We start from the raw sequence: 18,876 nt of genomic DNA, 5'->3' as shown, positions 1-18,876 counted from the left end.
ATCAGCACAAACTTGTCAGTCATGCTTGATTATGGCGAGGAGGTCCACACTGCTGCCTTGAAGTTTTCAAAGGGAGATGAAATTGTGTTGATGGTTGCGGGGGCATATAGGAAGCGATGTGTTTGTGTGTAAACCCCCCCTTCATAATTAAGACTCTAAACATCCTTTACAGAGTAGGTGGATCCATGCAGGACTTTGTGCAGTCCTGAGTGAAGATGAGGATCTCCCTTCTATAGAAGTAATAACACAAATGTTTGTTTCCCCTTATTGGCTGTATTAATAACCCATGTAGCAACTTATATCATATATGTTACTTATTGGTGTGTTTACCAAATTTGTGTTTCTTCTTGCTCCCCATTTGGCCAACAGGTTGGTTTTTCTGCAGCTAGAAGTGACCATATTTTGAGGAGGGGGATGGAGCTGGAGAGAAAGCGAGGGGTTTGCTATTGAAGCTAAGCAGTTAGCTTTTAACCAGAATGAGATTCTATTTGGGGTTTCTGACCCAAGTTGTTTATTTACACATTTTAAAAACCAAAAGAGCAATGTGTGGAGACTTTGGTCTTCCAGGCGGGCGGCCCGGGTTCGAATCCCACCTGTGGCTCCTTTTTCCCGCATGTCATTCCCCACACTTTCTCTCGCTGATTTCCATCTTTGTCCACTGTCCTGATGTCTCTCCATTATGGGTACAGGAAGCTCAAAAATAAATCTTTAAAAAAAAAAAAAAAATAATAAAAATTAAAAACCAAGAGAGCTTCTGGAATGGCCAATGGAGATGAAAATGGTTGTATGTACAAGGTCGTACACATGTTCATTTCTGCTGTACAGTTTGACATTGTATAGGGCCTAATTAAGATTGATTCTGTTTTGGGAGATAATTCAAATCAGGTTGAATTTGTCTGAAGTTTTCAACAGAGGGTCCAATACTTGCCTTGAGGGCTTCATCATACCCTGCACAATCTGGAATGCAGAAGCTGGCATTTCAGAATTGAAATACCAGAGAAAATCTGCAAAGAAGAAAGCACAGAAATAACTACATCTTGTATGTAAAGTGTAACTTTTTTTTAGCACAAACATCTATTTTCCTTTAATCAAGGTCCTGAGAAAATGACTAGACTAGTTTGTGTGTGATTCCCCCTCGTATGTCATTTCTGCCGTGCTCTTTTTGGCCTTAAGGGGCTCCCGTAATCACTCTGATGACTCTCAGGGAGTTTTGAGAAGTTGAAAATGGGAAGTAATTTACTTCTCAGAGGGAAATGGCTTCATTTGTAATGTATAGTACAAAAGGGAGATTTCTTTTTTTTTTTTTTTACCTCGAGAGCGATCAGAGCAGACTGAGATTCTGTAGTAATTACTGGTTTCTGTGTGCGAGGCCCGAGCTTTTGTCCTGTGCTGGAACCAGGCCAGCTGCTCTACTTTTACACACTGCATTACAGAAGCACAAAAAGCTGTCTCGTGTTTCTGTGTTGTGAGGGTTTGATTGGTGGTGTACAGAGAGCTCATCTGACCCCGCACAAGATGGATTTTCACACAAAGACATAAATCACATCTTCTACGGCATAAAAAAAAACTTGAATGAGGCCCTAAGACTGATGACATTTGAATACATGTTTAAATCTTACAGACAATAATCTACATCTGACTCTGAACCACATTTCACATAAGTAGGAGTACATATATATAAATATATGTTTATATTGTCCATCAAACTCAGTGAGTTAGTTGCTTATCTTTTATTTTCATACAGTTTTACCTTTAGGGTGAGCTTTTCTTTAACTCACCACCATACTGAAATCTGAGATGTTAGCACCATCTACTGGATGTTTTGTGATACTACAATTTAATAACAACGTCACTTTGAAACTGCAAAGGGAAACAAACGTATTACCTTTTTACGCAATAAAGCGACTAGTGTGTGTGTGTGTGTGTGTGTGTGTGTGTGTGTGTGTGTGTGTGTGTGTGTGTGTGTGTGTGTGTGTGTGATCTACTCATACAAAGGCAACATTTCTGTAGGACTATAGTTTAATTAATGCAAACCTCATGTGTACAGCAGAGGCGTGTGTGTATGTGTCATGTCTGTGTGTTTCTTCTGCCATGTTACAGAAGTTTAAAGACTTGATGTACAAGAAAATGAAAATGTACATCTTAAGACATGCACTGTCTCTCTCAGACATGCTTGGATATACTGAAGCCAACTGACTGACTGTCTGGTGGCGAGTGGTCCAATACGTACTTCAGATAACACACGTATTGAAGAAAAGACGTTTCAAAGCTTCCTGGACTAAAAAATGTTTTTCCTCTAAATATCACATCGAATATAGTCAAATGCAGTCAAAGTTGAACATCATGTAACACAAATACTCATTAGTTTTAAAGTTTGTAAAGGACAGAATGAGTCTAGTTGTCACGTGTTGTCAGTTGTGTAGCACACATTATAAGTAGGATAGGTATACCGAGTATATCTAGCCTACTTATTTTTCAGTCTCCCACTTTCTATACCCACTTCTAAATCTCCTCTGATTTGATTGACATGATATTCAGTATGCTGCAATGTTTAGGATGGTGAAGGGATGACCCTCCCTACTCTGTCTCTCATTGGCTAGTACGCACTGACTAAATATACAACAGAAGTCTTAAATGTAAATTTTCATAACAGAGGCCGTTTTTTCTCTGCTGGACGGGTCACTTAAAGATTAAAAAACATTTAGGGGGAAAATTAAGAGTATACCTTCTCAAGGCAGCACTACACTACTGTATGGTCACAAACTAATGATACTTTTTTATTGGATAAAACTTTCTGCTGCAGAAGCCCAAATGTACGGTGGCCGGTAGTGGTCAAAAGCTCAGCAACTGATGAAACGACATACATTTAGAAAAACGTGCAGCATATATAGAAACGCTGCACATTCAAAAGCAAATGCAAATGCTGCGCGTTTTTCTAAATGTATGTCATTTCATCAGTTGCTGAGTGTGTGACCCCTACCGGCCACCGTACAAATGTGTTCAGCCCACAACAAATGGCGCAAATAGTCTTAAACCATTGTATAAGATCTCAATCAACATGTTGATTTAATGTATTTGTATATTAAAGGTGTTATCATTCTAAAGACAGGTATTATGTTACAGTAAAGAAATCACTCTCTCTGTATTGTCTCATGTTAAAACTAAACTATTCAGCAGAGCTTTATGAGTGTACAGCTGTAAGGTGATGAAAGGAAAATTCTTCAGCTTCAGAGATCCTACATGACCTGAAAGGTCCTGGGTTACTTGTAGAATCCAGAATGCTAACAAAGCAAGAATTTGTGCAAACACTCTTGTTTAAGTTTAAGATTATGTGCATTTAAAATTTTGATTTGCAGTTACAGTAAGTGAAATATATTGACCAAATAAATCATATCGGGTTTACTTTAGTTAATCTCAACAGTCACAGTTTGTGTTGAGGAAAGGTCAAAGGTATTATCCTCTTTATTGGTTCTTATACATTTTGTGTTTTGCTTTAGGTAAATGTAGACTGCACCGTTCACAAAGACAACACAGATCTACAGCTGATGCTCTGCTCATCGCGTTCGTGTGATTTGTTAGCCTACTGAAACTTTTTATTTAGGCTACCGGAAATGCAAAACAGCAGAAGGGGCAAATTAACCTGAGAGGCAAAACGCGATAAAAAGCGTTTTCTTAAAAACACGGCGTAAAAAAAATGAAAAACTTTGAATACTTTTAGTTGAAAAATATTGAAAATAAAAATTAAGTAAAAAACAAAAAAAGAAGCAGAGAACTGTATTTGGTGGCATTGAAAATTCATTAAAACAAGATTATTTATACATTATTACATGAGCAAAACACTTTGCGATTGATGATATTTGTCTCTTTGGGCTTGCCATACAAATCCGACCAGCGGCTTCTTCCCATAGACTGCAACTCCCCGCAAGTCTCTCCCTACAGTCTATGGTCTCTCCCACAGTCCCCACTCTCTCTTCCCAATTTCTGACTCTTTCCACTGTCCTGTCTCTGTCACGCCTGTATTGCAGAGACAAACCAAAAGAGGGCGCTATCTGCTCAGTCACAATGATCCACACAGCCTTCATGTAATACCACCAGAGGTTTCACTACAGGCGCTTGAGGTTTTGGTCTGAAATGTTAGTTCAACAATATAATACATTAACTCCAGTCAGATAACACAGCCTGACACTCATTCATCTGTGTGAAGCTGCATTTATCTGATCAGCAAGCAAGAAAACTAGAGTTCCACATGTGGGTGAAAACAGCAGGGGGCGCTGTTCACCGTGTTTTTATACGAGATTGCTCGCGCAGCAGAAAAAGTGTTCTGAGTGAAGAGGCTCCCAGTTCAAACGACAAGAGATGCAATATTTTCTCCTATTGACAACTAAATGTTCCTCAACATCAAGTAATATGGATTCAAGGAAGGTTTTGTCTTCCACTCTCTAATGGTTTTTATTCATTATTATATGTAACATTGCGTGTGTGTGTGTGTGTGTGTGTGTGTGTGCGTGCGCGTGTGCGTGTGTGCGCGCGCGCGCGCGTGTGTGTGTGTGTGTGTGTGCGTGTGTGTGGAGGAATTCTCCCTCAGGCGATATCAGTTGGTCGGGTCTTTTACCTATCTGTTCTATCTCTTTCACGTAAAGTTAACTGTGCGCCAACACCTTTGAATGACAATGTGTGTGTGTGTGTGTGTGTGGGGGGGGGGGAGTCCGGCTGGCGGCCTTTCAATAGCCTGAATACAGTGTGATCTCTAAGCACTGTTAAGAAAACATTGCATACACACATGTAAGGTCGGGGGACTGTTTCAATAAGCTTCATGCTGCTTTTGTGTTCAAACATAACTGTGTTGGTGCCAGTGTGGAGAAGACGCAGAGACACTGAGAGCATGTGGTTTACAGACAGACAGTCCAGCAGTGAACAGGTAAATGCAAATCTATAGGGAAACGCACAAAATGCCAGGGCAGTGAGGTATGCGTGCATGGCGCTCTTGGCTACAGGCTGGGTTTTACCACGACTTTGCCTGGAGCGCAAGAAGGGGGGGGGGGGGGGGGGGGGGGGACTGCGCAGCCAATGAGAAAGCAGCATCCAGCCCATTCTGTCTATAACTCTGTGTGACAGGGGCTGAGCGATGCCACAACCAATTTTCTGCAGCAGGGAGAGTTTCAGTGGACTATCAACTCTTCGAAAGTCGTGCGTCTTAACGCGCGCACAAACCAGTTTCTTTGGCGCATTTTCTTCTTTTACGCACCAGAAAAAGAATAATCCCGAGTGGATTTTTTTATTTTGAAGGGCTGCTTTCATCATGAGCAGCGGACAGACATATGAGAAGAAGATTGCGTGTATTTTGACCGACCTACCAGGATCTATGAGTTGCCACCCGAACTCCAAGGACTCGCCAACTCTACCGGAGTCCTCGGTGACGGACATGGGCTACTACAGCGGACAGGCGGCGCATGGGCAGCACGAGTACTATCAGAGTCAGGCGTACGGACAGTCCATGAACTCTTACCATCACCAGTTTAACCTGAACGGAATGGGAACCGCTGGAGCGTACGCCACCAAATCTGAATATCCGTACACAAACAGCTACAGACAGTTCGGACATTACAACAGAGATCACCTGCAGGCCTCGCCTCCCACCTCAGGTAAATGTTTGGATCATCACCTTTAATTTACCTTTAATTTTGTCTACGTGTTCATAGTGCCCTGTGTACATTAAGTAAAACACAGATAGTTCTACAGAGAGCCCTTATGAGTTTAACAATCATGATATTTTCGTTATATTCCTATGTATAGGAAATATTTGGGAATGTTTTGAGACATTACATGTGCTGAATGAAATGCTAACTGAAGTCAAACTAAACGAATCGCAGGCTACACATTGTAAGTCTCCCAAAATGTGACCCTAAAGGACCAGGGTAATACTCACTCGCCAGTTTATACACATTTATTTCTTTATTCGAAGATGAAGAAAACACATCCCCGACATTGTCTTAGTGGCTGTTGTGCTGTTTGGTGTTAATGTCGAGCTTTTACAGCCCGCCTGGGAAGGAGCCAGCCATTAACAGCTGGTCATAAAACAATGATGCTTTGATTAAAGCTAATAATATTCGCTCGATCAGTTTTAAAATGTTGCCACTGGCCTGCCAAACTGGAACTTTGACAACATAAAATAATCCTAAATTACTATTTGAGCTTTGATTTTAGCTTTGAGACTTCAGTGTTCTTGAAATAAGAAAGCATCTTGTGTTTTTTTTTATTAAGAAGCAGTTTCATCACATTAATGTGACAACAATGTTTGTAATTATTCACCTTTTGTGTATTTTTGAAGAGGACAGAATCCCCATATATCATCTTATTCTATATTTTGTTGCAGTCGCGTCATTTCATTTTCTTATTCTCTATCCCTTTAAGTTAACTGCTTCAGTTTTTCTATAACATTAACAAATACTTTGTTGTGATTTTTTAGTGAAAGAAGAGCCAGAGCCAGAAGTCCGCATGGTGAATGGAAAACCGAAAAAGATTCGCAAACCGAGGACGATCTACTCCAGCTACCAGCTCGCTGCTCTGCAGAGACGCTTCCAGAAGGCGCAGTACCTCGCGTTGCCCGAGAGAGCGGAGCTCGCGGCGCAGCTCGGCCTCACCCAGACACAGGTGAGCCTCACGAGCCGCTCTAACATATCATAATAACTAATTGATAGAAACTGGATGAGTCCTGTGATTTTAAGTCTTCCAAATATGGGCATCAATTAGCACTGTAATTATTCTTCCGGGTGAAATTACGCACGACTGACACTGGATTACTTTTTTTCATTGACTTTATGAAATCAATTAAATTACGTATTTTCTCAGTTGAATATCTTTTTTTTTCTTTTTTTTTTTTTACGTGTTAAATATGAAATATGACTTCACGTTTAATTTTTGATTTCACAATAATGACCACATTCATTCTCTCAGGTGAAGATCTGGTTCCAGAACCGGAGATCCAAGTTCAAGAAGCTGTACAAAAACGGCGAGGTCCCCCTGGAGCACAGTCCCAACGCCAGCGACTCCATGGCCTGCAACTCCCCCCCGTCCCCCGCAGTGTGGGAGAACAGCAACCAGCAGAACACCCCGATCAGCAGACCTCAGGTCCCGCAGCCTGCGCACAGCTCGTCGCCGCCTTATCTGGAGGATTATAACAACCACTGGTACCAGCAGGGATCCCATCTACAGCACCCGGGCACCGTGCACCACCCGGTCCCACAGCAGAGTGTAGGAGCTGTTTATTAACTCTGACTCCCAAACAGATTCATCTCCTCATTCAAACGAGGTCTCTCCACAAAGACTCTGCAGAGCGAAGGTTACCTCGACCTGGAGGCCCGAAGTGGAACTTTGCGCCCGCTTTTTGGATGATCAACAGAACTCGGTTTCCATTCAAAAGCACATAAGAGATTTCCAATCACTTGTGGCAGCATATTTAACGGAAATCTGGCGTGGTTTTTAAATTATTTATCGCTTCTGTTGTATTTCCTTAACTCTTTTTGTAAATGAATATGCAAAGTTTTTTTTAACAAGTAGCATAATCACAAAGCGAATATTGAAAAAAAGAAACTGTGCAGTTGATCCATGCTACACTTAAATCATGCATAAAGAGCGCGTCAGCAACACTCAGGTCATATTTATATGGATTTGTACAAACCGTCGAAGGCTGTAAATATGTGTTTATATGCAGAACCACTATGATCATTTTTGTTTGAAACGGAACGACTGCACTGTGGTGCTTCCAAAGTCATTTTCATCTTCATGTAATTAGTCCACTTGTTGCATTATTGTCTATTGAATAAAGGTGTTACTTGCAGGTTGTGTGTCTAGCCCCTTTATCAACTCTTTATAAACTGGATTAAGTTCACTGTTTTTGGAGATGCAGGACAAAATGTGCAGATAAATAAATTAAAGTTTATATGAAGGCTAAGCCCCCTTCTCTTAAACGTTTTGAACATTGCAGGATTTCTTTTCGGTATGCAAGAAAAAACCTAGCCAATGTTGAAAATATATTTTACCCACAGGTTGAACATAAACTCGATTTAGATTTTGACCTTTTAATTCAGATAATTTCATTTGTTCTGCTCTTACTGAAAACAGCTTCATTTTAATATTTGACAGAAAACACACCTCTCGTTTACAATAAATATTGAATTATAATTCGCACACCTTTAGGTCTAAACAATTGTGTCGAATACAACACTGAGCACGTGATCTTAGTTTTACATTGTTAGTTCAGATATTGTAAATTATGATAAATGCTGAGGTTGATCCTGTTTAACTAAGATAAACGATCTGCAACATATTCTTAATATCTCCATCATCCCCAAGTTTGAAATAGTTATTTATGATAATAACCGAAACAATAAAGGAACCTCTTCAGTCTCTGTTTGGAGAAGTGACTCCTCTCTGTTGGTGCCGCGAGCTGCGTGCAAAGCGCGAAGTAGGAGGCAACACAGCAGCAGACATGTTGGAGTCACTCGGTTTTATTACTATTCTGCTGCCAGATAAGAGAGAAGTAAGCGCGCTACACTCTCTCACACAACACACACACACACACACACACACACACACACACATATATATAAAAGAGGGCGGGGGATGAAGGGGGGGGGGGGGGTGCAGTCTGTTGCAGTCTGTTGCCGTGGGGGCTCTCGTGCACGCGCACATTCACATGCGCAGCAGGATAGATGGAAACTCTGCCAAATATTGAAGGTATAAAAAAAACACAAGCTCTTTGTACTTTTCCAGGGTTTCAGTGCAAATTTCACTCCATTGCATTTGGAAAAGTAGTTCTCCTAAATAAATGCGCATTGGCTGCATTTATTTACGCGTTTATATGTTTGTATTTATGCATTTTTAACAGGAAATGTTTCACACATTTACATATTTTCCTTCGGTGTAGTATAACGGTGCTCCCAGGTGATGAAACAGCTTAATGAGAGCGTATGTGGCACGTGTGAGACCTGGGGAATAAACAGCCTTATCAATTAGCGGAGAGGTGCTGCATAAACATGACAACTGCTCCGATAATGACTGTTATGACAGCGACAATGAGACAGGCAGGAACAAAACAACAACCTCCCTGTTCTGCGTGTTCACAGCTAATAACGACTGACAGCGTGAATTCAACTTATTAAATATTCTGCACAAAATGTACATGAAGGAGAAAAGCGCAAATGGCGATACCCTCCACATGGACCACCAAGGCGTAATTACGCACGGAGAGAAAATGTAGCCATGTCCGCCTCAGCGCTTTCATAATCCTTTGTTGTCATAGCACTGGTATGCGTTCAGTACAAGAGGTGATATACTGCCCCACACTTTACTGCAACTTTCGTCTTTTTTTAACAATCATTTAACGACATTACAGCCTCACGTTTACATCACACACTCCCACGGAGAACCTTATATCTCTGTTCAGGACGATACTTGACCGTGTTTTTGGCTTCTATGGCGTTAAAAATGTGTTGGAACAATATGCGGGAATATCACTAGATTTTATATTTTTTCATAAATTAATACATGACTATTTTTCAAACTAAATTTACCTTTTCAGTTAATTAAGATCATTTTAAATTACACATGTACAAAGTTATTGGAAAGCATTCTCTTTCAGCTACAGCCACGTTTTTTTTTATATTGTAGTATTATTATTATTATTATTATTATTATTATTATTATTCAATACATCATCATAAAAGCTTCGAAATCTGGAAAAGCTTTCAAAGGCTTTATTTAAATGATAACATTGTGCAGTCCCTGCTTACATTGACTAATATGTAGGATTTATTTTCCAGTTGGACTTCTGGATTAGCCATATTGTCTGGGCTCACAGATTACATTTTTTTTTTATTCCCCATGTAATTACTTTAAAAAAATAATATTATTCAACTTTTATTTTGGATGGAAGTGTTTAAGTATTTTATTTAAAGGACCTGCCAAATAAAATCTTTTTTTTGTTCTCCTCGTCACATTTAACCAAACCGTGACAGTCACATTTTATATATCTGAACTCTTACACAACATTTAGCACTTTAAATATATTAACCAAACTCCACTCATATTCTCACTCATTCTCCGTACAAACTCAAATGCCACAGCTTTGAATCCCCCTCCTCCGATGTCTTCCCTTTGCTTTATCCCCCTAAACAGAACTCCAGCTGTCTGCAGCCTCACTCATCGCGTCAGCTCACTGTGCTGATTTGACAAAAGCAGCCAGATTACTATTGCCTTTTAATATCAATGAAATCTCATCAAGTGGACATGTGACCCCCCCTCTGGGGCTCCCTCAGCGTGTGTGGCCCTCAGTCTTGGCTGTCAGGGGGGAAACATTTGTTGCCGAAGACAAACGTGTGATTCTCGCAGGCTGCACTTGTGTCTGTGTGTCCATACATGTTGTCTGAAAACATTAACAAGTGTAAGTAGCCATGGAGGTGCAGGTGAACTGTTGAACTTGAATGTGATCTTGCATGGCATGCACCATAAATAGAGACTCTGCCCAGGCCCTCCTGAAGCAGTCAACACGGTGGTCTCTTGGGTGGGTTTAGGTGGAGGTCGGGAACAGAAATGCATCTACAGAAAGAACCCCAGCAGCTGTCCAGCTCTCTGTCCGGTCCGGGCCTGCGGGTCGGGCCATGGCTGCATTAGGATCACTCACTGTCTCCATTTTGAAGTAAACTGGGATGAAATGAAGGGAGAGAGGAATCTTTGACAGCTGCGGACTTCTGAACCCTGTTTGAACTCAGACCAGGGGACTAGGGGCCACAATAGGCTGTGTGCTGATGCTTCACAGCCAGTCATCACATTAGGATACAGAACCTTTTCCCATGGCGAGGGCACAGTGATATGAGCTCACCTAAAACTGAACATACAGTTTATCACTAGACACGGGAAGAGAAAAAAAAAACTTCCAACGTAGAGATTTCTTTTTGAAAATATACGACCTGTGCACTTTTCATGAAGGGACCCTTTTTTTTTCTTTTTTTTTTGACGTTTTTCACTCAGGATTTTGATTTGAGTTATTTTACACAACTAACATGCACTTCCTTTGTTTAAATTGTGCACCTTCACTTTTTTACAATACATTGTCTGTTTCAAAAATTATGTGTGCCTGGCTGTCTTACTGATAATATCTTTGTGTCTTAATGTGATGCCAAAGGAGACCAAGCGATGTTGTGTGTGTGTGTGTGTGTGTGTGTGTGTTTGTGTGTGTGTGTGTGTGTGTGTTTGTGTGTGTGTGTGTGTGTGTGTGTGTGTGTGTGTGTGTTTGTGTGTGTTTGTGTGTGTGTGTGTGTGTGTGTGTGTGTGTGTTTGTGTGTGTGTGTGTGTGTGTTTGTGTGTGTGTGTGTGTGTGTGTGTGTGTGTGTGTGTGTGTGTTTGTGTGTGTGTGTGTGTGTGTGTGTGTGTGTTTGTGTGTGTGTGTGTGTGTGTGTGTGTGTGTGTGTGTGTGTGTGTGTGTGTGTGTGTGTGTGTGTGTGTGTGTGCTAAGCTAACGATATTTTGGGCGTCTAATTATGACGCCCAAAGGCCGTTACACATCGTCGATAGTTGACTACATGGGATAAGATAAGGTTCAGTGTTTTGCATCATTATGCCTCAAACTAGCCTCCATTCAGATGAAACACAACCCTGCCTTCATTCCCGCTAACAGGGAAGCTGCTCACAATTACCCTTGATGTCAGATCACTCACGTTAATAACAATAATCACCCCGGAGACCTGCTTTGCCATTTTGCCCAATTCAACGAAAGCAGGATTTTAATAACACGCTTTCCCCCCTCTCACTGCTATCCAGCTATTAAACCCCATCAGACCCCTCGTATCTGATAACTCCACAGCACTGATACAGTCACATTCGCCTTTTTCACTTTTCACCATCTCGCAGGCTTCCGTCCCCTCCTCTTAGCTTGTCTATTACACAAGAAGCCTTTTCACTTTCCCTTCAATCTGCCTGCATGATAATTGCCCCCCCCCCACTTCCTCCCTTGAAAGCTCCTATAGTCTGTCTGTCAAACTCCACGAGTCATTATTCTAATCTGGAGATGTTAAATTGTCTATAATTTTCTCTGATGTCCCGTCACTTGCTGCAGTAATTCTCGCCTCTTCTTCTTTCCCAGGGCCCTCGTGCTCAAAAAGGCACATTATGATCAGGAATGAGGAAAAAAGAGGCACGAGGGTTTATATATATATATATATGTGTGTGTGTGTGTGTGTGTGTGTGTGTGTGTGTGTGTGTGTGTATGTAAAGAAAGAGATGTTGATGTAACACAATGCTTGTCGTTGTGAGAGACTCAGATCAGCTGGAGGAATGGAAACACGCTTTGTTCTTCAGTGGGACTCCTCTGCAGCCTGCAGACCTCCTGAACCTCCTGCACCAGAAGAACCATCTGACCAAGGTAAGACTTGACTGTGTGCAGGTGACCTGACTGTGGAGTGGTGGTCTTAATTAGCCAAAAGGTGTCTAGAAGAGACATGTCATGTTGGAGTGTTTATCGTTTATCGCTGTACCAACCTCATTGGTGAAAGTGCATATTTTAAATATATCTTTTTTTGTAGCCTTTAAGTCGGATTTTAGTTGTTGCCTGAAATATGCCAGAAGCTTTTGCTTTAGCATGGATACATGACCTCTTGACCCTAAAACATGAATCATTTAACCAATTTGTATGTTTTTATTATGTTCAATGGTGTTTAGTTAATCTGGGATGGAATAAAGCTGTAAACTCTGGGGGGTTAAAAATCCACCTCATGACAGGACATGAAGGTTTCTGAGAGGAGGGCGATTCTCCTAATGTCTGCTGTAGGATCGCTTCACTTCAGTCATATTGAGGGTATTTTTTTTAGATACAAACTATTTGGAATCAAATATCAGGTCCACACCTTAAATATAAAGTATTTAACATGTATAGTTGTAATGTCTAAACACTTCCTGTTAATCAACATGTATACATTGTTAGTTGATTTTCTAATCCCTGTGTGTTTGTGTCAGACAGTCAACACAGCCGAGTGATGAATGAAAGCGATACAAATGTGTCGATTGATGTTGCTTTAACGCACTATGTCTCTTCATTAATCAGAGTTTAACTCCACCTCTCCACCAATATAATCAACAGCTCTATCCAAAACTCCGGTGCAAGTTCAAAGATCTAAATCACCAATTGTAAGTGTTTAAACAGTGGAAGCGCCCTCTGTGGAAGTCAGTCCAAACCTCTATAAATCAGGCACGGTTTATTGGAGGGAGCAGCAACACTATTTGTCATTTTGTTGTGACAACGGCGAGTTTCTGTTGGAGCACGTGAGGATGAGGAATAGTATCTTTGAAATGCTGCCGTGCATGTCATCTCTGCTGCCTTCGCAAGTTATTTATCCACACGGATGTTGCCTCACACCCTCCTTCAAAGACGGCGGGAAATACTTAATTTTCAAAGATCATCTTTTGGGAGTAATAATAAAATAGTGCCCAGATCTGTTTTAGATATCATAGTGTTTTCATTTTAAAGTATCTGGAAGGCGTTTGTCGCCACATACTTTCTAACCGTGCGTCACAGTTAAGTTTGGCACAACCACCGTGCGTAAAGCTGGCACCAAACACCACGTTGGCACACCATCCTGGGAACGGCTTCTCAGCACTTCAAGGGTTATTCTTTAGGTTTTTAAATTAAATCAAATTCAAAGTAAACTTATATACAAGCGGTCGATGGGATTTGCTTTTCTAAAAATAGAAAATGATTCACAAGTGTTGGGACGAAACATGACAGTTGAAATCAAAGGAGCTCTGCAGGTTTTCTCTGCAGCGAGGGAGTGCTGATGGACAAAAGACAGCTGACGTCACGGCAACGAGTTATCACGCGATTATTTAAACTGCACAAATTAACTCGTCTTGAGGCACCTTTTTTAACCCATTAAATCAGGGAAGTAAGATATTCAGTTCAATAAAAGCCATGTAGTCTCTCTCTCTCTCTCTCTCTCTCTCCCTCTCTCTCTCTGTCTCGCTGGAAAGAGAAAACAACTCACACGAAACGTTTCAATATCCAAATATTTATTTGCGTAATGCTCAGAGCATTCCTGAAACATAAAGGCCAAAAGTAATCAAGTACATCCACTTAATCAACATATGCCTTGATCCCGAGTCTCTTTTGCACACGCTGAGTCCACGTGCGCCAGTGGCATCTGAACAAAACGAATACAACACATTTCATGTGTGCTCGAGTTCAGCTTTGTCACTGAACCCCAAAACGCACACGAAACACATCAAGTTGTATTTCACACACTTTTTTTAACAGTTCTGAGAAAAGGCTCAAGTTGACTTGCACACAGGCCCAAACACCTCGGCCTGCACACCAACAAACAACCCACTCACATCATCTGAGGCCTGGGCATCGCGTCCTGGTGAGGATGGTGGTTTGGATACCAGTGACCAAAAGTGTTCATGTAGTTATTTGAATGCATTTGGGCTCCTTTGGAAACCTCCCACAGCTGGGGGAGGCCGGGGGAGCAGGGGGAGATGGAGCTCGTGCTGTGGAGATGTTCCCCTTCTGATCCGCTGCCATGCTTCATGATCTTTTTGTACTTGGAGCGCTTATTCTGAAACCAGATTTTCACCTAAAGAAGAGAACATGCAGCAAAGTGTCACTGTGGTTTCCATTCAGAAGACATAAAAAATAATTTATGGCGTGGAGACATTTTTATGAGCACATTAAGCACAATTAAAGTCAAACACTTCACAATTGGTCTGGAGCGAACATTTGGGAACAATAATCTCTCCATCTTCTCGCTGTTGTGTTTGTGAATCCTGGGCTTACTGCTGGCGCATTGATCTCCACTCAGCCGTGTGCACGAGTCGCACTTGCTCTGCATTTAAACTGAGCTCTTTTATTGTTCGCTGTTTTAAGAGTCCAACGGTGCATGGTGACAGCAGCAGGGCCGAAAATCCAACCAGACTGTGAAGTGAAAACAGGCCAAAAGCGCGCTGTGGTAGGTCACTGAAATGATCTGTTGATTCCACATTAATACGTCTATTTTTACACCAGAACAATGGTGAGAATATGTAGAAACTGTACCAAAGACGCCCCAATGAGTCACCCTATAAACAGCAGCAACTAAGGGCGGAATAGAAGTGGTAGATGATTGTTGAGGGATTAAGAAAAACCAGGCGAGAGGCAGCTCGGATGACAGGGTGGAAGCACTTGTTTAAAAACCTCGTTCAGAAAGAGAGGCAGGAGGACACTTTTATCTTTATGAGAGTTAGGATGAGTTGTCTGCGACGCCTGCAACTTTATGCCTGCAAAATATGCCCACACATCCACGAGGAGCTATTGTGATAAACCCCATTTTCATATTTTATTTTTATTTTGCGTTAATGAGCTCTTAAAATGCGGAATAGAAAACGAACCAAAAATGAATGAACAAACTGAACAAACAAAATGAGACATAATTCTTCATTTCAAAACGATTGTAGGCGTTTGCATAATAGGTAACTGCGGGATTTTCTTCATCCACTTAAGAGCATTTAGAGGACCGCGGATGACAAAGGAAATTCAGCCACGATCACTAAGCACAGTAAATAAGACGAGCATTAAAGGATCCAGTTACAAATCACAACAATTTGCTTTTTTATTTGATCTCCAGATGCGCAGTGATCCTTAATAATGCAGCAGAGACGATGTTTCCTTTAACATCTGCTTTCTTTCACTGATATTTTGATTCAGGCTGCTTTCAAAAAGATTAAGTCAAGAGTTTAAAATATTAATTATAGGCTTTGTTGTTTTATCTAATAAGCCGCCTGCAGGTCTGATATTAAGGCCGGAGGATTTTTAATGAATGAAAGTGAAACCTGAAACGTAAGACCTCCTTTAGACCTCCGTTTATGTTTGGTTATTATAAAGCATGAATCTAAAACATCTGTATGGTCCCTGCAGGGCTCCGGGGTGAACTGAAGGCCCACCTGAGTCTGCGTGAGTCCCAGCTTGGCCGCCAGGTCCGCGCGCTCCGGTAAGGCCAGGTACTGGGTCTGTTGGAAGCGCTGGTGCAGGGCCTGCAGCTGCAGACTGGAGTAGATGGTCCGAGGTTTCCGGACCTTCTTCCCTTTGCCATTCAGACGCAGGTCCCTGCTCTCGATCACAGTGGACTTCTCACGATCTTGCAGAGAAGAAAGATTGAAATAAGGAGACTTATCACCGAGAGTTTGTTTAGAAGACTAAATATGACACGTCGTGTACAGACGGACTTCCTGCTTCTAAAAAAACAATTCAAATATAGCCTCTGGAACAACACAAAAGTTCTGTTGAATAGTCCCATGTCTAAGAAACAAGTAAAAACTGAAAATATAGTGCCCCATAATGCAACTGACAGGCCCTGCACCGCATGCTATAAACTCTTAAGTCCCTTCAGGCCTGAGAGCCAAAACATGCAAGTTAGTTATTTAAAGCCATATTTAATCCAACTGCATCAACGGTTTGAATTTACATGAATTATTACAGTTTAGCTCAATTTTAATCTGTGTGTTGTTGATTTGCATAGCATTCAATCCAATGGTAATCTACACACCGACTGTTATCTACTCCACGCTTCCTTTGCAGTGAATAAAAAGGACTCGTTTGAAAGAGGGGAATCAAACACTCTCACAATCTAAAAAGCCTGTTATTTACTGGAATCAATTTGTTAATGTGCACCAACAATGAGGGTAAAAGGAGTTCCTGAGGTAGGCTCAGGCTGCACAGGCCATAATTGGACTCACCCACAAAAAATTATGGTCAATAAAAATTAATGGCACCATCTTCTTTCATTATACAGCACAGGCTTAAAGGAGGGGGCATCCCTGAAGGGTCCTGTTTGGATGACAGGTCTAGTGCTTTAGTTGGTAAACTAAACTGTATTGCACTTTCAAATGAGACTATTATATGATGGACATTTTCCTTTTTTAATTTAATTTTTTGGAGACTTATCGTAAAGGGGAAATGTTGGAGATCACGCGCCCGTGTGCGTAATTGTGCTTCAGCGTGATGGCATATTAGAATTGTACAACCTTTGTTGCTTTGTTGCTTTGTTGATTGAAATGACATCGATCCATACCTGTATGCTCTGCCCTGCTGTGGGCCAGGCTGCTGCTGCTGCTGTGATTGCTGTGCTGGTAGGGCACGTAAGCAGACGAGGGGTGAGCGTTCACCGAGCCGGGGTAGGCGTAGCCCAAAGAGCGGCCATAGGACGCGCTGCCAGGAAAAGGACTCTCATGCTGGGAATGCCCGGCAGCATGCAAGCCGTGCACGGGGTAGATGTGGGAGAGTCCGGGGGAGCGCTGCTGGTGCGCCGGATGTCCGTGGCTAAACTCTAGAAAAGCCGATTTGGAGGGATCTGAGGCGTTCCGACAGTCAGGCCTGAAACCCATAGACATCATTAGCTAATGTGCGAGTCCATAAAGCGTCGCTCTGAAGAGGCTTTCATCAGTCCTGTCGGAAAACTTGGAACAAATCCACACTGAAGTCCAAGGCTTCGATCGAGAAAAAAAGTTCCACGTTGTAGATCGCCAAAGCGTGCATTTTTCACAAGTGTTTAGGAAGCAAAAATCGAATCAAATAAAAAAAAAGATGATCTTCTTTACATCATCGGAGGGGCTGACATGCTGCTTCAAACACCTCCTGCCTGCGGAGCCTCCGACACACTGCCTACAGTCTGTGCGCGCTCTGATTGGTCATCAGCAGCCAGCTGTCACTGGAGCTCCACCATTAAACTCATTAACATATGATACAGACAGCACGGACCTCCTTCCGTTAATCATTGAATAAAATATCAGGAGATAAATATAGAAACATGTTTCTGTATGTCTGTATCAGAAAGTCAGTTATATTTCTTAGCACTAAATAAAAATGTGTTAAAGAGGATAGTTCACATAGGCCTAGTTATTGTTAATAGCGGGTACAGTAGATTCAACTAGGATAGAAAATGACCAAAAATCGATAACCGAATAATTTAAAATTAAGGGAGACACTAAATAAAAATGACAAGAAGCCGGATGCGACAAAAATTAAAACGCGAGTTGTCCTCGTTTGAAGGGAATAAACAAGCAGGCCTTCAATTAATGCCTGGGCATAGCCCGACTTTATCAAGTTCGTAACTTCTAGTAGCACGAGTGAAGATATCAGATAAAACGAAATGTGTCTTTTTTCCATCATAATTCTTGCATTAATAAAACTGAGATTACCGTTATTATTTTTTTTTTTTAAATAAATGGATAATGCTCGTGTTAAAGCTGTGTAATAAAACATTATTTCCAGTTGTTGCGTCGGCTTTTGAAATATTGAAGCTCCTCAATTAGTTTTTTAAACTTCAAATTTAGAAAATCTAAAGAAAAAGAAAAATGCTTTACCTGATTTTTGGAAAGCAGCTGCTTTTATTTTGCAGAAGAGCATTCACATTATCATCAGAATATTTCTAGCAGATAAATCAGATTTTATACAGACACATAGTTGTTGACACACAATTTAATATAAACACATTTTGTTCTTCCTCTTGAAGGATACGTGCTTCAGGATATACAGGTATTCAGTTGGATAAATTCTAAAATAGGAGGCTATGATTCACACCATTTCTATAGATAAAGATAAATATTCTCCTAAAAAGACAGAAATCCAACAAATTATTTCCCTTTTTTAAATAATTTTATGATTAATAATATATTTTGATAGCCTAGAAAGAAAATAAATTATTTCATCCTCATCTTTACTGACTGAAATTCAGGGTTTATTCGTTGAGGGAGAATCTAATTGTAGACTGCAGAGTCAGCAGAACTCCACAAGGTGCATGTGGACATAATGTGGGTGTTGGGGAGAAAACAGCAACCACAGAACTCAAAGAACAGCCC

The 18,876-nt window shown here is 41.2% G+C and overlaps 2 protein-coding genes across 2 annotated transcripts; one reads left to right on the top strand and one right to left on the bottom strand.

Annotated features, from left to right (window-relative positions):
- The first annotated feature begins 5,121 nt into the window (after window positions 1-5,121).
- Window positions 5,122-7,837, top strand: dlx3b (distal-less homeobox 3b). The gene is made up of 3 exons (XM_061028673.1): window positions 5,122-5,642; window positions 6,467-6,651; window positions 6,955-7,837. Exons 1-3 carry the CDS (start codon window positions 5,300-5,302, stop codon window positions 7,267-7,269), a joined length of 843 nt encoding a protein of 280 aa, XP_060884656.1. The 5' UTR covers window positions 5,122-5,299; the 3' UTR covers window positions 7,270-7,837.
- A 6,204-nt stretch (window positions 7,838-14,041) lies between these two features.
- Window positions 14,042-17,699, bottom strand: dlx4b (distal-less homeobox 4b). Its single transcript, XM_061028666.1, has 3 exons — window positions 17,091-17,699; window positions 15,964-16,157; window positions 14,042-14,621 (listed from the first exon to the last, which is right to left on the bottom strand). Exons 1-3 carry the CDS (start codon window positions 17,410-17,412, stop codon window positions 14,376-14,378), a joined length of 762 nt encoding a protein of 253 aa, XP_060884649.1. The 5' UTR covers window positions 17,413-17,699; the 3' UTR covers window positions 14,042-14,375.
- Between the last annotated feature and the right edge of the window lie 1,177 nt (window positions 17,700-18,876).

This window comes from Labrus mixtus, chromosome 21 (genome assembly GCF_963584025.1).
Source record: "Labrus mixtus chromosome 21, fLabMix1.1, whole genome shotgun sequence".
Classification (NCBI taxonomy): domain Eukaryota; kingdom Metazoa; phylum Chordata; class Actinopteri; order Labriformes; family Labridae; genus Labrus; species Labrus mixtus.
This window is presented reverse-complemented; position numbering and strand designations above follow the sequence as displayed.

Excerpts from the sequence above, each read along its gene's own strand:
- dlx4b (XM_061028666.1), bottom strand. The coding sequence starts at position 17,412 with ATGATGTCTATGGGTTTCAGGCCTGACTGTCGGAACGCCTCAGATCCC. Across the intron at positions 16,158-17,090 it reads CAGCAGGGCAGAGCATACAG|ATCGTGAGAAGTCCACTGTG; the intron begins GTATGGATCGAT and ends CTTCTCTGCAAG. Across the intron at positions 14,622-15,963 it reads TGGGACTCACGCAGACTCAG|GTGAAAATCTGGTTTCAGAA; the intron begins GTGGGCCTTCAG and ends TCTCTTCTTTAG.
- dlx3b (XM_061028673.1), top strand. The coding sequence starts at position 5,300 with ATGAGCAGCGGACAGACATATGAGAAGAAGATTGCGTGTATTTTGACC. Across the intron at positions 5,643-6,466 it reads GGCCTCGCCTCCCACCTCAG|TGAAAGAAGAGCCAGAGCCA; the intron begins GTAAATGTTTGG and ends GTGATTTTTTAG. Across the intron at positions 6,652-6,954 it reads TCGGCCTCACCCAGACACAG|GTGAAGATCTGGTTCCAGAA; the intron begins GTGAGCCTCACG and ends TCATTCTCTCAG.